This window comes from Pholcus phalangioides, unplaced genomic scaffold, assembly GCF_987345545.1.
Source record: "Pholcus phalangioides strain wild (caught in Gottingen) unplaced genomic scaffold, Ppha-v1.0 ptg000012l_1, whole genome shotgun sequence".
Classification (NCBI taxonomy): Eukaryota; Metazoa; Arthropoda; class Arachnida; order Araneae; family Pholcidae; genus Pholcus; species Pholcus phalangioides.
In genome coordinates, this window is record NW_028301605.1 from 15,683,642 (window position 1) to 15,705,070 (window position 21,429).

Below are 21,429 nucleotides of genomic sequence, written 5' to 3' on the forward strand. Positions count from 1 at the left end.
TATTGGTTTTCGTGGGGCTCGGTTTCTTTTGAAATTTGAGAGCGCGTTCTTCAAAATTTTCTCCCTTTCATTGGTTTTCGTGGGGCTCGGTTTCTTTTGAAATTTGAGAGCGCGTTCTTCAAAATTTTCTCCCTTTCATTGGTTTTCGTGGGGCTCGGTCTCTTGTGAAATATCACAGCGCGTTCTTCGAAATTTCCTCCCTTCCATTGGTTCTCGTGGGGCTCCGTTTCTTGTGAAATTTGACAGAGCGTTTTTCAAAATTTTCTCCATTCCATTGGTTTTCGTGGGGCTCGGTTTCTTTTGAAATTTGACAGAGCATTCTTCAAAATTTTCCCCCTTTCATTGGTTTTCGTGGGGCTCGGTCTCTTGTGAAATATCAGAGCGCGTTCTTCAAAGTTTTCTCCCTTCCATTGGTTTTCGTGGGGCTCGGTTTCTTGTGAAATATCACAGCGCGTTCTTCAAAGTTTTCTCCCTTCTATTGGTTTTCGTGGGGCTCGGTTTCTTTTGAAATTTGAGAGCGCGTTCTTCAAAATTTTCTCCATTCCATTGGTTTTCGTGGGGCTCGCTTTCTGGTGAAATTTGAGCGAAAGTTCTCCATTCGGCTCTCGTTGGGCTCGCTTGTAAAATTTGAGAGTACGTTCTCCAATTTATAAATCGTCTCCTTTCTATTTGTTTTCGTGGGGTTCGGTTTCTTCTGAAATTTAAGCGAACGTTCTCTCTCTCCAATTCTGAAATCGTTTCCTTCCATTGGTTTTGGTAGGGCTCGGTTTCTCGTTAGATTTTAGTGATCCTTTTCCAACTTTTTTAAAGTACGTAGTTGTCGGCTCCGCTGCGAGTCTAACTTCGGGCCCCTGCCGCCACATCAGGAGTGCCACGTGGGTCCAATGGGTCTTGGTGGACCTCCGTTAAACTATGAATTTCATTAGCCATGAAATCCACATCAGTACTTGATTCAGTCCTGTCCGATGCAGCAGAGTTAGTTGCCCGAGCGTGCTTGTGTTGCCTGTATTCGCAGAAGTAGTAATGCCAGGCGTTTTTTGTCATTTCGTGTTCTACGTATTCGTGCCCAATTTTGCTTATTTTGCTTGAACTTTGCACTCATGTTACGACTTCTTGAAAAACTCCGGAAATGTTAACACTTTTTTAAATTTACAGCCTTGTTTTGCCTTATCTTTTTAAGTATTTAAGATATGTACAAACTTAATCATCAATATGTGTTATAGCACACGTATTCTTCAAAGCAACACTTGCTTTACTATGATTGGATAAGTGTTGTTCGAGATAAAATTCTCATTTACAGAGACGTGTTGATTCCAGAAACCTAAAAACCGTTGGTTCATTTTGTGCATGCGCAGTTGCTGAGATCAGGCTGCCACAAATATAAACATAATACCATACGCGGAGATTGACGTGGAAGTCAGGGGGGGGCAAGCTTATTATTGCTGGGGGGGGGGCAGGATGATGATGATGATGTCAATTCATATATACATTAGATCAGTCGCTGGGGGGCAATGCCCCACGCCCTCCTCCTCGTATCTCCGCCCATGCATAAGACTAGGTCCAGGGACGCCGGAAGTCAAGAGTGACTGGTGTTGCTCAAAATTTGTGAGACATTTCTTTGCACGGGTCATAACAATAACATATATTTCTCATTGACCATTTTGAAGTAGAATGTGCTGTTTTTTGTCCCGAATCTGTGTTTGATTTCAGCGATGCCGATTCAACCTACTTTTGTGAAAAATGTTAGATTTTTCACTTCTGTAAAATATGGCAAACCTATGGGTTATATGACCCCCCTCCCACCTTGGCACTGAGAACGTTTATTTTTTACGGGTGAAATACTATGCATTTCGAAGTTCTGTTCCACGGCCCCAAAAAAACGAAGTCCGAAAACGGGGAATGACCATTACAGGAAGTTTTCCGTATAAGAAACTAGAGAAAACTAGTCGTATCGGTGGAAAAGGGGTCCCACGCCTGATCTATGCTGCTACGCATAGCTCAAGAGAATTCGAAAGCTTTTATATATCAAAACTAATTGATCAAAATAAATCTACACTTTTCGATAACGAAAAATCGCATAAATGGTACATATATATTCAGCTTTTGAAGGTAAATACTGCTTCGCTTGTCCTCCTAGACACATTACGATTTAAGTATACACTGGAGACAACGAGAATACTTTATATTCACATTTTTTTATGTAGACGCAGTCATGTCCAACAGTCAACAACCTATATCTCCTCGACTCCATGGCCTTTTCACCCGATCCCATTATTATGCATCACTTCATTTCACTTCCGACACAAATACCAACATCAGGTCTTGATTACAAGTCCCTACTGAGAACATATCATTCTTGTCTTTGATTTATGCGTACTTACAAAAAAAAAACTGATGTTTCATGCCACTTTCAAAGCTCGGCAGGAAAACTACAATTCCACCAAAAAAATATTTACTCATAGACAATATTCTGCTGAGAGAAGCCTGAAATACATTTCGTTTAAAAAAATTTATAAGATTTGTGGCATTCGACGGGTTAAGCTGTTCTTTTCTAACTTTTCTCTGATGTTTGAATTCAAATATCTCAACGAATATTAGAAACTTGGAATTTTTTTTTTGTCGACCACAAGGGGCCGTTCAAGTATTACGTCATCATCGATGGGGGGGGGGGGGAAGGGTTTCCGATTTGCTGACTTTTGATGACAAGGGGGGAGGGGGGGGATAATGCTTACGTCATCAACCACCCTTTATGAAAATATGCGTTAGGATTCAGAGGAACAGAGCTGATGACGAAATTTTGCTGCCAAGGGGGGAGAGGGGGGTCAAAAAAATGGCCCAAAATTTGCTTACGTAATACTTGAACGGCCCCCAAGAGAGACCGTATAACTTCCTAATTAAAAGTTATAGGTTATGGGAACCGTGGGGGGGGGGGACCATATAAAAAAATAGATTTATTTTACGACACGTTGTAATTTCATGCTTGAAACTGATACAGAACGATTCTTGAACACATTTTGAGAATTTTTTTAAATTGAAATCCCACCTCTACGACGAACGGTTGATGAGATAAAGGCCGAATTAGGACTTCAAGGACACGACACGTAAATATAGGAAACAAGTTCCCGTGAAGATTTTAGTCATTAATGAATGATTCTTCGGATGAAGGATAGTGTCACTTTTCACACCCCCGAGAGTCATTTGCCTGCTCCAGGCCACCATGGATCACAGGATCTCAAACGTCACATCAGGGGAGGCAATGTCTCTCGACATCGCTCAAGCACAGACAAACCTTCTCTTCACCACTTGATCAGTTATGGCAGCCCGATTAGTGCTTAAGTTTATCATTTAATTCGGCGCGATTAGGATTTTTATTAGTCTTTAAAGTGCTGCGTGACATTATAATGAGGGCATTTTACTTTCCATCCATTCAAGAGTCATATGGGTTCTTAACGAAATTCGGTCCAAAGAGCATGCCGACATTCAAGTTCAATTTTTGTTTGTTTTAAGCTGGAACGCGTTTTGCTGTACTGTTACAATTGAAATGTCTGACATGCTACGTTCGGTATTCGCATGTGGCAGAGGAGGGGAGGTTGCCTCCGCCCCCGACTCCTCGTGGCATGCCCAATATTCTGTGTGCGTCGCTCGGAAGCCGGCAAGTATTTTAAAAACGCTCTTCGTCTTCAACATCAATAATAGGTAGGATATGCGTATACCATAGCCTATAGCCTAAGGCAGATTGTTGATCCCAGAACATTTGGACACCAGACACGATGGTTACTGGTGATCGAGAGAACCGCAACTCAAACCGTCACATTTTTCCCGTGAGACTTTTTCTGTAAAATGACCCATTATATGTCTTTCTTCAGTCTTCACACTTCCTTTATAATAGTTTCCCCGTTAATAACTTTTAATTGTTTCTTGCAACAATGCAAGCATTCCAGATGCCGTGACCTTAACCTGATATGCAGGGCGATAACCATCGACAGTCCAATAATTACATACGTGATTCCTTGTGGAAAAACTGACACGGAAAAGTGTTTCCAGTTTCTTTTTTGATTTGACTAATAATTAAGGGGTCGATAATTTAAAGAAACCTCCTTAAGTGATCAATAACTTAAAGAGTTACTTTAAAAATTGATTACATAATCCGAAGGTTTTCAACAGCTGGCTGATGTGGGGATGAATTGAGGGAGAAAAAAAGAAAATTCGACTGCCCTTTGATGGGAATCGAATCCAAGTCTTTCCACTTGCCGGGTGAGCCAAAGCCTCCTAGATACTATTTCAGGAGGCTACTTCTTCTACTTCTAGGAGGCTTTGGGTGATCGCACTAGACTACAAAGGGAACGAATCTCAATCTTTCCTATGGCCTGAGTTAGGTCCTACCGTCCATGAACGGTCATGGCCATGCCCCCCCCCCACCAAGGGGTGGGCTGACAAGGTCCCAGCCCTGGGGCCCGGGATGATTTTCACCATTTTTTTGCTTTTTCACGCTATAAATTCATCATAAAGGGGGCCCGTGAAAGTGTGGTTGGGGGGGGGGCACAAAATATCCCAGCCTAGGGGCCCTGCTCTAGGATGTGGGGGCCATGACCATGGCCCCCACATCCTAGGGTGGGACTGACAAGGAGCCCTGTCATCCATGTCACTATGTCGAGCTATGCCACCACTCCAGCCCTGGGACGCGAGACGATTCTCGTCATTTTTGTTTTTTTCACTCTATAAAGGGCCACCGTGAAAGTCTGGTCTGAGGAGGAGGGGGGGGGGCACAAGAGATTCCAGCCTGGGACACAGCTCTAGGATGTGGGGGGGGGGGGGGCTGCATGTGTACGGTCCCGTTCAGCGCACACGAGCTGTAAGAAAAGAATGATGTTCTTTGTCCTTGTAGTCTAGTGCGCTCCTCACCCGGCAAATGAGAGGACGGGAGTTCGATTCCCCGCAATAACTGCAGTTGAACTTTCTTTCTTTCCTAAATAATTCATCTTCACACCAGCCAGCTGTTGAAAACCTTTGTACGGATAGCGAAGGGTGACATCATCCTTGGACTTCATAATTCTGCCAAATTGACAGAAAGCAGGGTTGGTAAAAAAACCGGTTTTTTTGAAAAAAAACAAAAAACCGGGTTTTTTTGGTTTAAACCAGTTTTTTTGTTTTAAATAGTATTAACATTAAAACCAATGAAATTTCTGAAAAATCATTCAAACTTCCAATAATTAACGAAAATAAAATGTTTATTAATGTAATTAACACTATTCCCATGCTAATTAATCAATAAATATTTATTAAACTGTAACAAAAACCAACTTTTGCAATTTAATTATTTTTTGCTTAACTCAATGGATTACTGTGTATTTGGAAATTCTTTTAATGTTATTATTAATCATATAATATATAAATGTTTTTCTCCAGTTACTTTCAGTATACTTAATTACGAAGCTATTTTGCAAAAAGTAATAAAAATTAGGTGAATATAATGCATTTAATGATGCATAAATAATGCAGATTAATTAACAATGATTTACGATATACAGGGTGATTATAACTAAGGTTCTGATTTCAAAGCACTAAAAAAAGAGCGATTGTCAGAATGACTTGAAAATTAACATGAATATTCCTGAAAAAATTCAATTTTATTTGATAAAGGGGAAAAAATACTTAAAAATGTAAAATTAATGACATCATCCAACATGTGGGAAATTTGCTCGCAGAATGGAAACGATAGCCAGTCAAGGCAAAATTATAACTTAATTATAGCATTGCACGAGTCCATAATTCACGGAAACATCACAAAAAAATGAAGTAATTGAACAAATAACTACAACTTACTCAAAAAATGTTAAATATGTTGTCCACCGCGTGTTTGGCTATGAGGTTGAAAGCACAAAAATTCTTGTTCAACAGCAGAATCGGAATATGCCATGGTCATAATGTGGATGTGCTTGCAATTCAGCTTTATTAAACCAAGCGCGCCCCCAAGCGCGCCCCCTTTCCCCCGTTCATATTCCTGAGGAATGAGGAACTTCTAACATATAGGGAATGTGCTGGAGATTACAATTCATCAAAGTTTGCAATCTGACCACTGTTTATAACATTTTGAGGTACCCCCACAGCCAGTAGTTGCAAGGGTTAAGGTGCGTCCTGTCAAAATGGGTCTTCAGCAGCTGCTTTGCTGGTATTGCAATGTGCATCTTGATAGAAGTTCTATCCACACACTGACGCTGTGGAAGTGCCGAAATGATGTGGTTGCACAAAATAGATTATACTGCTGGCCAAGTACAGCATAATTTACTTGCACATTTTGCACTTTTTTCTTTTGCGAAAGAAACGTCCATTGCTTCAGGAGTATCCATGCAAATTTTCAGGTCATTCCGATCAGTACTTATTGTATAGTTTTGGAATCAAAACTTAAATTATAATCACCCTTTATATAGCTGATTATTTTTTATAAATCTGTTACTACTATACAGTAGAACCTTGATTAACTGGGCTTAACAGTGTGTGTGTGTGTGTGAAAGTATAAAAAAACAACTATTGAATATTAAGACTGGGAGATATACAGTAGGAGATGTGCTACTTCTTATGGGAATGAAAATGTATGTGAGGTAATGTAACAACTAGTACACTGGTCTTTGTCCTTTAAGGACAGCTGGTGTCTTTATTGGATTATAGGACCACCTGCCCCTACCATGATGGTGTCACTACTGTAGCTGCTTCTTTGTGAAGGGAAAAAGAAAGCCTGTGAGATATGTAATACACCACTACATCTAGATGTGTGATGCAATCCTTATTCATGAATTTGCTAAAGATAGAGCATCATAATGTAGCCAAAGGTTAGAAAATGTTGTAAGAATGAGAAGTTTTGGCTTTTATATATAGCTTTAAATGACTAAGATACTTCATATGAAAAATATATATATATTCTGGCCACTTTTATGAGACTTTTTGAAAAAAACCACTTATAAAATCTTATGTCATTTAAAGATATACCGTCAGAATGTACCCCAAGGATATAAAATGAGGTAAAAATGAAACATTTTGGCTAATAATGAACAAATATGATATTTTTCAGGGAAAAAAATGATATTTAGGCCACTTTTATCTGATTTTTTGAAAAAAACCAAAGTGGTTTTTTTAAAAAAACCAGTTGGTTAAAACCAAGGTTTAAACCAACATGGTTTAAACCAAACAACCCTGACAGAAAGTACACCAAACTTGGCGTTTTTGAAGGGGGAAGGGGGGGGGGGTTGGTGGTGGTAATGTTCTATTAACTCAAAGAGAAAAAATTTTCCAATTCTAACTTAGAAGTTTCCGAAGATTTACACGTTGGAATCCCTGGCCCACCACAAAGGCGGAGATGACAGTGCTCTTGCCCTTGGAGCCGGAGATATTTATAATAATTTTTTGGTTTGTCCATGCTATAAATTCACCATAGAAGGACCCGTGAAAAAGCTGGCTTGGGACCCGCCAAAGATCCTAGTCTAGGAGCCCTGCCCTAGATGTGGGGGGACGGGGGCAATAGCTGCACCACGGCTTTTGATTGTAATTCTGTAACACGATTAACTTGATATTAACACAACAAGCTTGTTGAATGAGATAGTTACAAATTGTCTAAACGAAGCCTAACAAATACAGTTCAAAATTTTTACGGCATCCCATTCATGTTATGAGTATTTAAAAAATAGTTCAGATGTTTTAAATTCACCTTCATCCAATTGCAGTAAGTAAATTATGATGGCAGAGACCTAGGGCCGGATTAAGATTTTTGAAGGCCCTAAGCACTTAAATTATTTTGGTGCCCCCCTCCCCCATACGTATATTTTACACAATATTCACGATGGAAAAAAAACAACCCTTCAATGAAACTTGCAAGATAGAGACATGCATGTCAATTTTACCTTTTCTTTCTCTGAATTGCCAAAATACCCGTTTTTTCGAACTTCTTTTTTTCATTTTCTTAGATAGACCATGGCATGAATTTAACTATATAGGGTGGCCTCTGTTAATTCGTCCTTCATCTCATCACCTATTTGTCGTATGAAAAATGCTAAAAATGTGTCCAGAAACTACTTTGTTGCAGTTTTGAGAATGAAAATACAGTGTGTCACAAAATAAAAAAAAAATTGGTTTTACACGGACACCCTGTCCTAAAAACCCCAATTAGAAAGTTGTTGCAAATACAAAAATCTGCGAAAAGTTGGGAAAGGACATCGTAAACAAAGAGACAGGGCTCTTTCCCTCATTTATGCTGTTTTTTCCCAAATTGTCTCCGATCAGGACCTGACTTAGGAGGGGGGGGGGGTGCGAAAGGTGCGGTCACGCCGGGCCGCAAAATTTCAGGGCCGCAATTTTTTCAAAAGAGAAACCTTTTCCTTTCTCGGCAGATGCTTTGGAAATTTTTGATAAAAATTTAATTTTTTTTCCCATTAAACTATTATTGATTGTGAAAGGAGGTTTTCAGTTTAAAGCCCAAAGAATATTATTTTTTGCGTTATTAGGTATGGCAGTAGCCTATTTCTAAAAGAAAAAAGAGTATGTTATGCAGGTGGTGCCATTCTTTTTATCCCTACAATAACAGAGGGCTATATTAACCAAAAAAAAAATCATGCTTAGAGCATCAAACGAAAATGGTAACTAGAAAAAATATCTAGCAATTTCTTCCCCTTGAAAACCTCTCCCTCTAGTTGGAGTTACCATCTGGTCTGTAGGTACCAATAATGCGCACAAGGTGAATGTTTGTAGTTTCATTCGGCGATGCTTCCACTATTGATGTTCCATAGGAGACTGTAGCATGGATATCTCTAGATGATGATCGCCCCGGGGCGAGGCAACATCAACTGTCGTTCGGAGAGTTAAATGCATGCCTTCCTTGGGAACCTCTGAACTGTCATGCCATGATGTTTCCCTAAGGAGGCTTCATAAACACCACCCCCATCATCATTCATCTTATATATTCCGGAAGACGGATATACAATGTATATATAAATTTTAAATTTTGATAATTTTTGCTACTGAACTGCCAAAAAAGGGTAAGACGTTTCTCTCTGATTTTTTTCCCCTCAATCTAATTATCCACCTTGTACAGTACCAACATTATAGATATTTTGTTTCATGAACGGAGCCGGATCTTGAATCCTGCGAACTACGCGGCCACAAAAGGCGCCAACTGAAAAAGGGGTGATTTTTGTTATCACCAAAGGGGCCGTTCAAGTATTACGTAAGCAAATTTTTAGCCATTTTTTTACCCCCCCCCCCCCTTGTCAGCAAAATTTCGTCATCAGCTCTGCCCCTCTGAATCCTAACTCATATTTTCATAAAGGGTGGTTGATGACGTAAGCATTATCCAAACCCCCCAATCCCTCTTGTCATCAAAAGTCAGCAAATCGGAACCCCCCCCCCCCCTCCATCGATGATGACGTAATACTTGAACGCCCCCAACACACCATTCGCTTACACTTGAAAAATGTCCAGAACCGACCCTGTTCATGAATAGGGAATTCGTGCATAAAAACATTTAAGAGCACAAATTTCCGAGCATTTAAGCCGGGTTTTCCTAGGAATAGGTTTGTTGCGCAGCGTGAACCGAATTAGACTATTTCGCACCGGCAGAAACGTGTTACATAATCACGCTACGCATTTGTATTTTCCTAGCATGGTGCATCAGATATAAATGCGGCTATATTATAGTACATGGCCTTAACATCAGCTACTCTGTCGTCTGCATGCTCCGGTTTGAAGGGAATTTTTCCACACTGCACGTTATAGTAATGTGCTGCCATCTAACGTCAAATTTAAAAGTGACTCATATGGTGATGAAGTTTAAAGTGAAAAAAAAAACTATATTCTTTATTCCGCTCAGTTCCTTATAAACAAAGCTCGTGAACTGAACTGGAAATTCAAACTGACAGTTCGGTTATTTTATTTGAGCATAAGGAGACGTCCAAAATAAAGAACCTCAATTAGCAGACGACAGACAAGAAGTCGGTTTGTTCAGTTCCCTACAAGCTAAGCTCACAAACAGAACTGGCTGTTCGAACTTCCAGTTCAGTAATTTTTTCAGGACACAAGGAGACGTCCAAAACAAGGAACCAAGGAGGGCAGCAGACGACAGAGATTCTGAGGCTTGATTTATATACTGTTTTTGCTAGACCAACGTGAATTAATGCAGTGCAATACTTTTCTATTGTAAAATACTTGATTACGTATTTTGCCCGCTAGATGGCAGCATATTTTTCTGTATGCTTGGGGGAAAAATTCAGTCGAAAGGGATATTTTTGAGGGAAATTTCACTGGAAGAGGTTACCATCACTGGCTCAGTGTCCTGACCTTAGATAAAAAGCTGAAGCACGTGTATTTTTCTCTTCCATAACATCTCAAATGTAAGTAATTTTACTTAAAAATTATGACCTGATAAATTCCAGATTTTTCAGGTCATAATTGCTGTATCATGATGGTAATTGTAATGATATATAATTTAGTAATGATGTATCCATTTTTTTTTTTAATTCGTTCATAATTTTTCAACCGTCACCGGTGTTTTGAAAGCTTGAAGTCGGGTTTTTTCTGCGCCGCGTGCAACGTAAATCGCTCAGCGTGGCACGCCGCCCACTCGCCAATAAAGCCGGGTTTCCCTAGAAGTCGCATTTCTGCGCCGTGTGCAGCGTGAAAACGCTGATTGGTTAAGCCGGGTTTTCCTAGGAGCAGGCTTTCTGTGCCTAGAAAATTAGTATGACTGTTTTTATACAGAGCGCAATACGCCTCACGACAGTGCTTTATGTCGGGCGTGATTGGCCGACTGCTTCTGGAGCAGTCAAATGCGTCGTGCGCCACGCGTTTCACCAATCTTTTCTACATATTTGTGTTGTTTTCTTTTCCTTTTCTTCAAACCGGAGCATGCAGACGACGGAGTAGCTGAGGCCAGAGCCATATACTATATAGCCACCCTGATCTGATGCGCCCCGCTAGGAAAACGCAAACGCGTAGCGTGATTATAAAACAAGTCGCTGCCGACGCGAAATTGTACATTTCTGTTCACGCGGCGCAAAACACCTATTTCTAGGAAAACCCGGCTTTAAAAACCTGAAATTCAAGTTTCCTGACGAATCAGCGTTTTCACGTTGCTCACGGCGCAAATTCTATACTCCTACGAAAACCCGGCTTAAGAAAAGCAGGAGATGGCGAAATGCGTGGCGCATTTGACTCCTCCAGAAGCAGTCGGCTAATCACGCCCGAGGTAAAGCTGAGTTTTCCTAGGATTAGGTTTTTTTTGCGCAGCGTGAACCGAATTGGACCATTTCGCGTTGGCAGAATATTCGCGTTACATAATCACGTTGCGCGTTTGTGTTTCCTGGCTTGGCGCATCAGCCCAGGGCGGATATAGGCAACACCTTGTAGAGCAGTGTTTCTCAACCCCCGGGCCGCGGCCCGATATCGGGCCCTGGCATCAGTCGGGAGTGAGCGAGTCACTCATCAGTCAATTCATCGTTTAATTTTTTTCCATTCATTTCCCATTAGTCGTGCTTATGACCGGGCCTTACACTCGAAAAAAATACTCAACCGGGCCGCGAGCTTCCAGAGGTTGAGAACCACTGTTCTAGAGCAACTATATGGTATATGGCCCTGGCATCAACTATTTTGTCGTCTACATGCTCTGGTGTGAAGGGAACTCCCCAGCGCGACGCAACCCGCAAGGGTAAAAGGCTTATATCCCTGGAGGGACAGAGCCTGGGTCGTGACTGGTCTGTGTCGGTGTGAAGGGAAGGGATAGAGAAAACAACCAAAATGAAGAGATCGGCGAAACGCGCTGCTCCACGACTCATAAGGAGTCGGTCAATCACGCCCGACGTAAAGCGCTGGCGTGAGGCTTGTTGCGCTCTGTTAGGAGAACATCTTCTCTTATTGGTGAGGGGACGGCGTGCCGCGCTGGGCGATTCACGTTGCCCAGAAAACCTCCCCCTAAGGAAAACCCGGCTATATATACTGTACTAACCATACAGCCGCCCTGAACTGATGCGCCAAGCTAGGAAAACACGAACGCGCAGCTGATTATGTAACACGTTTCTGCCAACGCGAAATGGTCCAATTCGGTTCACGCGGCGCAATCCTAGGAAAAACCCAGCTTTACGTCGGGCGTGATTAGCCGACTGTTTCTGGAGTCAAATGCGCCGCACGTTTCGCCCATCTCCTCTTCTTCATTTTTGTTTTCTTTCTCCTCCCCTGAGCTGATACTCCACGCTAGGAAAGCACAAATGCGTAGTGTGATTATTTAATACGCGAAATGGTCCGATTCGGCTCAAGCGGGGCAAAACACCACCTCCTAGGAAAAGGAGGTTTTTTCGGCTTAACCAGACGCGTGGCCATATGCGTCTCAATAATTTCGTTGCACCACAAATGTTCAAGACCACTCCCCCCCCCCACATCTTTGCCCAAATTATTATATACATTTTGTGGGTGAGGGAGAGAGGAGGAGGAATCTGTATCTATTCTTTCAGAATATGAAGGAGTGCTGAGCATACAGCATTGCTTTGTTGTCCATACAAACAAAAAAAGTTGAACACACAAAAATTGATAAAAATTCAGCGCTGAAGGTATTTTCAAGCTAATGAGGGAAACAATTCCCGAAACTAATGAAAATTCTAGAATCGATGAATTAAAAATGATAATTGGAAGAAATAATTTGTTTTTTTTTCTTCCAGCGTATCAATGAAAATTCAGAATTAATGAAAGAAAAATAATTCCAGAATAGATGGAACTACAGTCCAAATCAGGAACAAAAATCCAGAATTGATGAAATTAATAATTACACGATTGATGGGAATTAATAATTAACGGAAGAAATATTTGCACAATATTGGTGAAATTAATAATTACACAGTTGATGAAATTAATAATTAACGGAAGAAATATTTGCACAATATTGGTGAAATTAATAATTACACAGTTGATGAAATTAATAATTAACGGAAGAAATATTTGCACAATTATGATGAAATTAATAATTACACAGTTGATGAAATTAATAATTAACGGAAGAAATATTTGCACAATTATGATGAAATTAATAATTACACAGTTGATGAAATTAATAATTACACAGTTGATGGGAATTAATAATTAACGGAAGAAATAGTTGCACAATATTCGTGAAACTAATAATTAACAGAAGAAATATTTGCACAATATTGATGAAATTAATAATTACACAGTTGATGAAATTAATAATTACACAGTTGATGAAATTAATAATTACACAGTTGATGAAATTAATAATTAACTGAAGAAATATTTGCACCATGTTGATGAAATTAATAATTTCGCAATTGATGAATCGATTACTGATTGCACGATTGGTGAAAATTCTGAATTAACGAGTAGAAAATATTATAGAATTGATAAAAAAAAAGTTCAGAACCAATGAAAGAAATAATTCCAGAATCGATGAAAAATTCAGAATTGACTGGGAGAAAATTTCAAAATTAATGAAATTTAATAATTCTACAATTGATAAAAAAAAATTAAGAACAAATGCAAGAGATAATTTTTAAGAATTGCTGAAAGACTGCAATAATTAACCGTGAGTACGATCGCACCTGTCGCACACCCATAAGGGCGGCTCTCGCATTGCCAAATCACAGCTGTTAGTAGTATATGTCGCCAACAGGGTGCTTCTCTTTCGTAGCGATCCAGGCCAGGACTTTTCACAGCCCCCAAGAGCCCTTCTATTTGCTTACACTTCTGGTTTTAATTGGCAATGTCCCGTATCTTCCCGTGTTTGGAGCCCCGATTTACAGTATTTTCTCGAAGAAGATGGGTCAGCCTAACCTTGTGCAAAACCTTAATACAGTTTTCCATACATCGCCGTTTTCTTTAATAAAATTTATTTTAATCCACTGCGTACTTCAGTAGGCTACTGCTTCATTATCCGTGGATCAGCAATTTTTCAGTGATTTGAGCGATAGCTGGTAACTTTCCTTTCCTTTGGCATCATTTTTGGCTATAATTTTAAATGTCCAGTATTTTTCCTGTATTGTGGGACCCTCAGAGGCGCATTTGTGGTTTTGCCGCCCGCCTATGGACTACGCGAATTTTGCCGCCTTTCTCCCATTTTAATCTAATTTTCTTGACTAATTCGCCACCCTATGCTGTAACCCGCTTGGCCATTGCCACTCCTGCAAGCACGCCTGTGATTCTAAGTTACTCTTTTGGTCACTCTCACGTGCTTCACAGTTCTTTCACATGCTCGCACACTGTTTTGGTCACTCACTCACGGCCGTCTTAAGAGCACCATGGGGCCCCCGGGCCAAGTGGTTTTTCTGAGGACCTACCAGGTAAATTACAGAAAATTTCAACCAAATCTCATTTTTCTGAGGCCCCTCTTCTCTCGAGGCCCCCGGGTAGGCCCATGCGTTAAGACGGCACTGCATTCACTGACATGGTTCCTTGCTTTTATAAGCACTGAATTGGAAACACAGGCGCCGCGGGTGGAAAAGATTTGAGAACCCCTGCTCTAGGTCATTCACATGCTTGCAAGTGCTTTAGGTCGCTGTTTTGGTGCCGCGGGGAGAAAAAGTTTGAGAACTTTTATATTGAAAAGTTTGAGCCCTAGGTCATTCTTTTGGTCATTCACATGCTTTCACACACACTCAAGATCACTCTTTTGATCATGCTTGTGCACGCGACCAAGTCGCTCTTTTGCTCTCTCGCGTGCTTGCAAGCCCGCTAGGTCACTCACTGGCCTAGTCACTTGCTGCCTGGGCAGAGGCGGATTCTTTGAGGTTGAAACGAGTTTTGCCGCCTTTCTTCCATTCTACTAGCTTTCTTGATTCTGCGGAGTCACCACACAGAGCCACAGCTTCGGAATAAACATTTATTACGACGACACAAACATGATTATCTTGGTTAATGGAAAAGTAAGACAGGCATAGAAATTTTCGAACCTCACGCTTTCGTGTGCAGTGACTCTCTGCCCTGCTGTTTTCCAGACGGTCGTCTCCAGTACCCGGGATCACGTGACACGCTCGAGGTCGTTGACCCGACTCTTGGGGGGTCGTCTGCGGGAGACACCACACACTCCCTCCCCAGTGATCACGAGTAATAAGAGGTGATCGCGTACTATGGAATAGCATCAGTGATCACGAGCACTGTAGACGATCTGGAAAGTGAACAGTACGTCCAGAACGAGTGGTTCTGACTGGTTTCACAGCAGAATCAGCTGCGAGTCTGTCAGACGTAACTGCAGTTGGTACGTTTGGAGATACAGGTACCGGCTCCACCGTCGGATTCACAAGAAATGCCGGTTTAAGCCGATCGACTGACACTGACACTGATTTTCCTCTTATGTCCACGTTGAACACTTTGTCGGTCCGGCTGATCACTCTGTATGGTCCTTCAAATGGTTGTTCCAGACGGTCGTCTCCAGTACCCGGGATCACGTGACACGCTCGAGGTCGTTGACCCGACTCTTGGGGGGGGGGGGGGGGTCGTCTGCGTGAGCCACCGCAATTCCTCAAATTTACCGCTCTAGGCTAAGCCCCCCCCCCCCGTAAATGCGCCTAAAGGGACCCTAAGTTCCCACATTTTTCAGCAAGAAATATGGTCAGACTCAAGTGATGGTTGTAGCTGAAAAACAATTGTAATCCTAGATTTCAGTAAAAATAAATAAAAATTCGAGCAGGGTCTGCTGAAAAATAACAGGCGGAGGGGGGGGGGGACATTTCGAATCAAAGAAAACGTCGAGATGGCCAAAGTTATGTGAAAAAGCGGAACTTTCCCGGGAAATGCGGGTCATATGGTCATTCTAGTCATGCCTGTTTTAAATCGTTTCTACGGCCAGATAATTACACTGACGTTTCACTGCATCGCGTCAACACCTTCTGTAGCAGAAAGCCTCCGCTCGAAGCTCGTGACGTCACCGAAGTCGTCCATTTCACCTGTTGATTGAGATCTGATAAAAATTTTCTAGAATCTACCAGGTAGGGCCTCAGAAAACCACTTGGCCCGGGGGCCCACGATGCTCTAAGCAGCAATCCCACGAGAGTGGGCTGGAGCACTCTTGGTAAGATAATTAAAGTTAAAGATAATAAAAGTCTTTTTCAGGATCCGCGGTCGTCTCGGGTCAGCAATAATTTTTATGGCTTTCAATACAAAGGACACGGAACGGGAGGAAACAACAGGGAACGGTCAGACATTTCGAAATGGATAGAGAAGGAAGACTGCTCGTTTGCGCTGATGCGTATTATGCCCTAGTATGCGGCGAAGAATTAGAACCCGTTAAATGCGGGTGAAACGGTTTACCTGCATAAAGCGCCATTTTTCCCCAATTTTTCCCCCATGTTTCGAATTAAAATATTGCAATGAATAATGCACGTAGAAACGTGAAATTTTTTTTTTCGATACTTCTGCTAATTGGAAGAAGGCCTCTAGGCACAACGGTTCACCAGTATAATGTCACAATCCCTGTTGCCTATGAACCCTTTACGTACCTATATACACAGTATTTATAAGTGCACATTATTACATTACTCTTGTCAATGTTTTACCCACACACTGCAGTGGCCAAATACAATCGAAAATTTAATTCATAACTTTCATGGTACGACAATACTTTGTGGGAAAAGCGTTTTCTAAGAAATTATGTGCACGAAGGGTACCTCCAACTTAGGTTAATTTTTTGAATTCACACGGCTCAACTGCTGCTACCGTAACCGTGGGAAAGAAAAGCTTCAACCGAACACTCCCTTCTACTTCCCGGTATTGCAATAGTGTTATCTAGTCCAGTTCTCATGCCATCAGCAGTTATGAGTTCGGTATAATGAGACAGTAGAGGGTGTTGAATGTCTTTCTTTTTTTTTTAACTCGACTGTTGAACAGACAGGCGGCCGGCAAACTATTAGAATGCACTAGCTGAGAAATAACGGTGTTGCTGGACCACCCGGGACGGTCGGGAGAAGTATTTGTATACACGGTACCTACACAACCCAAGGGATAATGGGGCGGTCTTTGTCAAATGCAAGGCAGACACTGCGTTATTGCATATGCTTCATTTCCTACCTGCTTTACTGTTAACTGCAACTACAAATATGGGTAAAAATTTCCCAACAAGAAATAAGGTGTCAAAAAAAGATAGAGGGCGCAGATAAAAGAGATTGTCCTTCAGCTTTACATACTGAACCTATTACACATTCCCCGAATTTTTTTCTCCACACCAAGCGTCTTCCTTTGTTTAAAGAAACTGAACAAGTAGCGATGCATTCACGCCGGCTGTGGTTTTTGCGGTTTATGTTTAACAAACTTTCGTTATCTTTAGACTTTTATTAACTTTAATTATCCTACCAAGAGTGCTCCAGCCCTCTCGTGGGACCCCTGCTTAAGACGGCCCTGGACCCCGACGTATGCGAAATCTTTCAACTTTTTTTGCAGTATATCCATTGACTACTAATAGGTGTAATTGACGGCTTCGGTGACGTCACGAGCTTCGCGCGGAGGCTTCCTGCTATAGACGGTGTTGAATGAAGGTCTTTCTACTCTCTGCGGAGAGAGACGTTTTACCCTACGTGCGTACCTAGTACTAAAATGTATTTCAATTTTTCTCTATTACAGATCGTTTTCTTCCATTCCGGCGTAAATGGCTACCACGATTAAAGACATCTACAAGATCCCCTCCCAAGTAGTGTCTACGGACAAGCTGGACTCGGGGTACCTGAGGACACCTGCCAACGAGCTTTCGGTGGGGAAATGGCTGTTGTTCCTCGACGAAACGGCCACGGACGCGTCCGGCTTGACAGAACTGGACAGAGCTTGGGCCAGGATCGTTCGGCTGTTGGCGCAGAGGACGAACAGGATCATCCGGATCGCTTGCTCCGCCGGGACGCATTCCGCCGCCCCTTCGACCAGTCGCGGACGCTATCAGAAGAAAGGGTACATCGCGTGTTACACCGGCGACTTCAAGGACATTTGCGAAGTGGAACGAGTCGCCCTCGAAGTTAGGGCCGCGACTGGCCATTACGAGGTCCTCTACTACAAGACTGAAGTGGACTCGAAACTTAAGAAGCGGTCGTCCCACGGTTACGCGGACGTATCCTTGTACAAGTTCGACGAACGAAGCAAGCTTTTCACCAAAAGGTTCGGGGGCGGTTGGTTCGTGACCAGGGACGCCGAGAGACTGGACGACATCAATCCGGGACGCGTGAGGCAGATAGAAGAGGAATCCAGGATGATCAGTTCGGGGACCGGCAGCGTCCCGCCGGAGGTCGAACTGGTCCCTTCGAGGGTGACCTACAAGAACTACCTGGATTCCGGGTACACGAGAGAACCCAGGAATAAGCTGGACGTCGGCAGGTGGACGCTCCGCCTGCGCTCGATCGAGGGTTGGCCGTGCGTCGACGGCCTCACCGAGCTTGACTCGGCCTGGGCGAAGATCGTGCGGCTCACGAAGCGGCGCAGCGGACGTGGCCTGATCCGGATCACGTGCTCGACGGGCGCCCTGCGGCACAGGTACAACCGATGGTCGCCCGGTGACGACCCGCACACCGGGGTCATCGAGTGCTACACCGAGGACTTCAACCGCGTCGGCGAGGTCGGGGACGCCGCGCGGGCGATGAGGGCGGCCACCGGCTACCCGGGGAGGATGCACTACGAGATGGACGTCGACCCGGGCTATCTGGAATGCACTTCTGACAGCTACATCGAGCATCGATCGTGCCGCGTGGACGACGGGACGGACGACGACGACGCGAACTGTCAGGAATACGCTCCGGACTGCTACACCGAGATATCGTGTTACATGGACGACGGGATGGACGGGCTCTTCGCCAGGGGCGACTGTGACGATTGGGTCCCCGTCGGGAACGCGGTGGCGTTCGAAAGCTTGGCTCCGGAGAGGGCCGAAGGGATCAGGAAAGAGATGAAGGAATCTCAAGCGATGAAGGACGAACCAACACAGTGAAGAATAATGTTGTACGCAGCGGGCCTCGAGTCAGCGCCTCCTACTGATACAGGGCCTTCACACGCTGCTCATGACGTCAGCAAGTTGTCCATCCTCACTCAGAATATTCAGAGAAAAAAATTCCGTATCATCGTTGTGCGGAAAAAAAACGGCAGGGTTCAGAATTGGTGATTTCTATGCCTCACATCCAATCACTACGCGGCATTTGTGAGCCAAGCAGGAAGATTCTACGCCAGAATAAGAAGAAACGAAATAGAATGCTTTGGTTTAAAATGTGGCAAACTTGCTAGGTAGTCTGAATGACGTTACAGATAAACTTGGCAACCCGTGCAGAGGCCGCCTATTTCTAGGAGGTGCTGCTCGAGAGCAGAAACGTCCTCATTTGGTCCAATTTTCTTCAGTGAGTATTGATTGGAGAATGTTTAGTCGGAAGGAATGAAGTTGGGTAGGAGTAATTTTTAGCCTAGTGAGGGTGGGGGCGAGAAAACTTACTTTTCCCGGGCGTTGTGATGCTGTTAGGACGGCTCTGGTGCGTAGCGAGTGTACGCATTCCTATGAATGATCAGGAAACTTTGATTACCTGTTAGACATTCGTACGAGACTTGCATTCTCCCCTTGAAATGCGTAGGAGGCTTTTGCATTTTTAGGCTTTTTCGCCCTCCTCCCCCAAAAATATGCTTGTCAGGCTTGCGTATTTTCAGAAATGCGTAAAAAGCTTGCATAATTTTAGAAATGCATAAGCTTCTTGAAATTTGTATAAGGCTTGCAGGGACTTAGCTAGAGCAGTGATGAGCTCATGCATATTATTGCGAGCAAAAGGAGAGCCTGATGCCGGCTCCTCCACTGAAAGCTAGTGGCAAAACAGATATTGCGTATAGTCTTGCGCACGCGACTTGTAGCTTCCAGTGGATGACCCCGTCGGCCTACGGCTCTCAAGCTATGCACCGATGAGCCCATGTATTAAGTCGGTACAAGGCTGTGTCAGTGTCCCGCTTGCGAAATACTTCTATATGAGGTCAAAACGCAAGGTCATTTTTCAACATGAGAAGCAAAATAGTGCCATCTACTGGTGGAAGAATTATATGAATAAAATTAATGCTGTCAAAAATATATTATCTTGCAGTTTTTCTTTTTACCCGATTATATAGGGGGCGCACCTTTTCAGTCCGTGGGCCGGAAACTTGTACAGGTAGGGTGACCTATCTCTTAGCGCCCGAGTCGTGCAGTTGTAAGATGCTCGCCTTCCACTATGAAGGTTACCGTCAAGGTCCAAGGGTACGAATCCGGGCACAGAACGTCTGAAACAAGTTCTTTACCTGGCGACTACAGGATAGATGGCGCTTCATATCCCACCAAACTCCACTGATTGGAAATAGCGATACATGACCGGAGTTGGTGCGCGTTTAAGTAGTACACTCTACAGGTCATTCCCATGTTTAGAACACATTCTACGTCAGTGTTTCTGAACCGTCGCAACATATATCTCGTTTGCCGTGTTTTACGTACGCCCCGGTCACGTACAAGAGGAACGGACGCCGAATTATGTCCAGAGCACGTTTCATTCGCTGCGTTGGTTCATTGTACCATGTGGTACAACCATAAGACAATGCACTTTGCGCCACTGTTCGATAAAGGATATTTCTGAAGTCCCGTTTCATGCCCCACCTGTCAAACACTTCAGCCGTTGCAGAGTATCATGGACTTTCTTCGCTTGCTGATGGATATGCAGCATAAAATTTAATTTGCAATCAATATGCACACGCCCAGGTATCGCAACACATTTGATGATCGTATTCGCGTACCATCTATGATTATTTTAGGCCTCTGCTTCTTCGCGTGCGGCCATAGAAATGTTTTCTCAGTTGCCACATTGAAGATGGTTGTCTGCCAGCCACTCCGTTAGCTTCTCAAAAGCTGCGTTTGCTGTCCGAGCAATTGTTTCATAATCCTGCCACGAAATGATTAAAACAAGATCGCTTGCAAATACACCTGTGGACCCCAACCTATTCTCAAGAGCGTGTTCAGAACCACCGACCATAGTATCGGGCCACTACAAGACCTTTGCGGACATCCGTTTTTCTGCTGTACCACAGTGAGAACCACTACTCTAGGTCACTCCCATGCTTGCACATTCTCTAGGTTGGGGGGCCCGTCTTGTCTGGTGCTCCGGAACAGAAGGGGTGCGAATTCACTGTTTCTACCCCCCATGTGGCAAGGGGGGGGGGCGGCGGCAAAATGCCGCTTTGCTGCAGGTGACAAAGTATCTAGTTGCGGCTCTACTCTAGGTCATTCTTTTGATCACTCCCATGCCTAGACTCTGGGCCGCAACTAGGTTCTTTGCGCCAACCCCCCCCCCCCCCAATCCATCCGTAATGTTCAAGTAGAGGTAAGAGCCCTTTCACACGGAGCGGATGCGGGTCCGGAAGAAGTTTTAACAATTGGAATATACTGCGCCTTTCAGACGAGCCGAAAAATCTCCGCACCTAGGAAAT

The 21,429-nt window shown here is 43.2% G+C and overlaps 1 protein-coding gene across 1 annotated transcript; it reads left to right on the top strand.

The window, feature by feature from the left end:
* Positions 1 to 10,286: 10,286 nt before the first annotated feature.
* LOC149079656 (uncharacterized) lies at positions 10,287 to 20,040 on the top strand. Its single transcript, XM_089239978.1, has 2 exons — positions 10,287 to 10,373; positions 17,593 to 20,040. Exon 2 carries the CDS (start codon positions 17,618 to 17,620, stop codon positions 18,935 to 18,937), a length of 1,320 nt encoding a protein of 439 aa, XP_089096104.1. The 5' UTR covers positions 10,287 to 10,373; positions 17,593 to 17,617; the 3' UTR covers positions 18,938 to 20,040.
* The last annotated feature ends 1,389 nt before the right edge of the window (positions 20,041 to 21,429 follow it).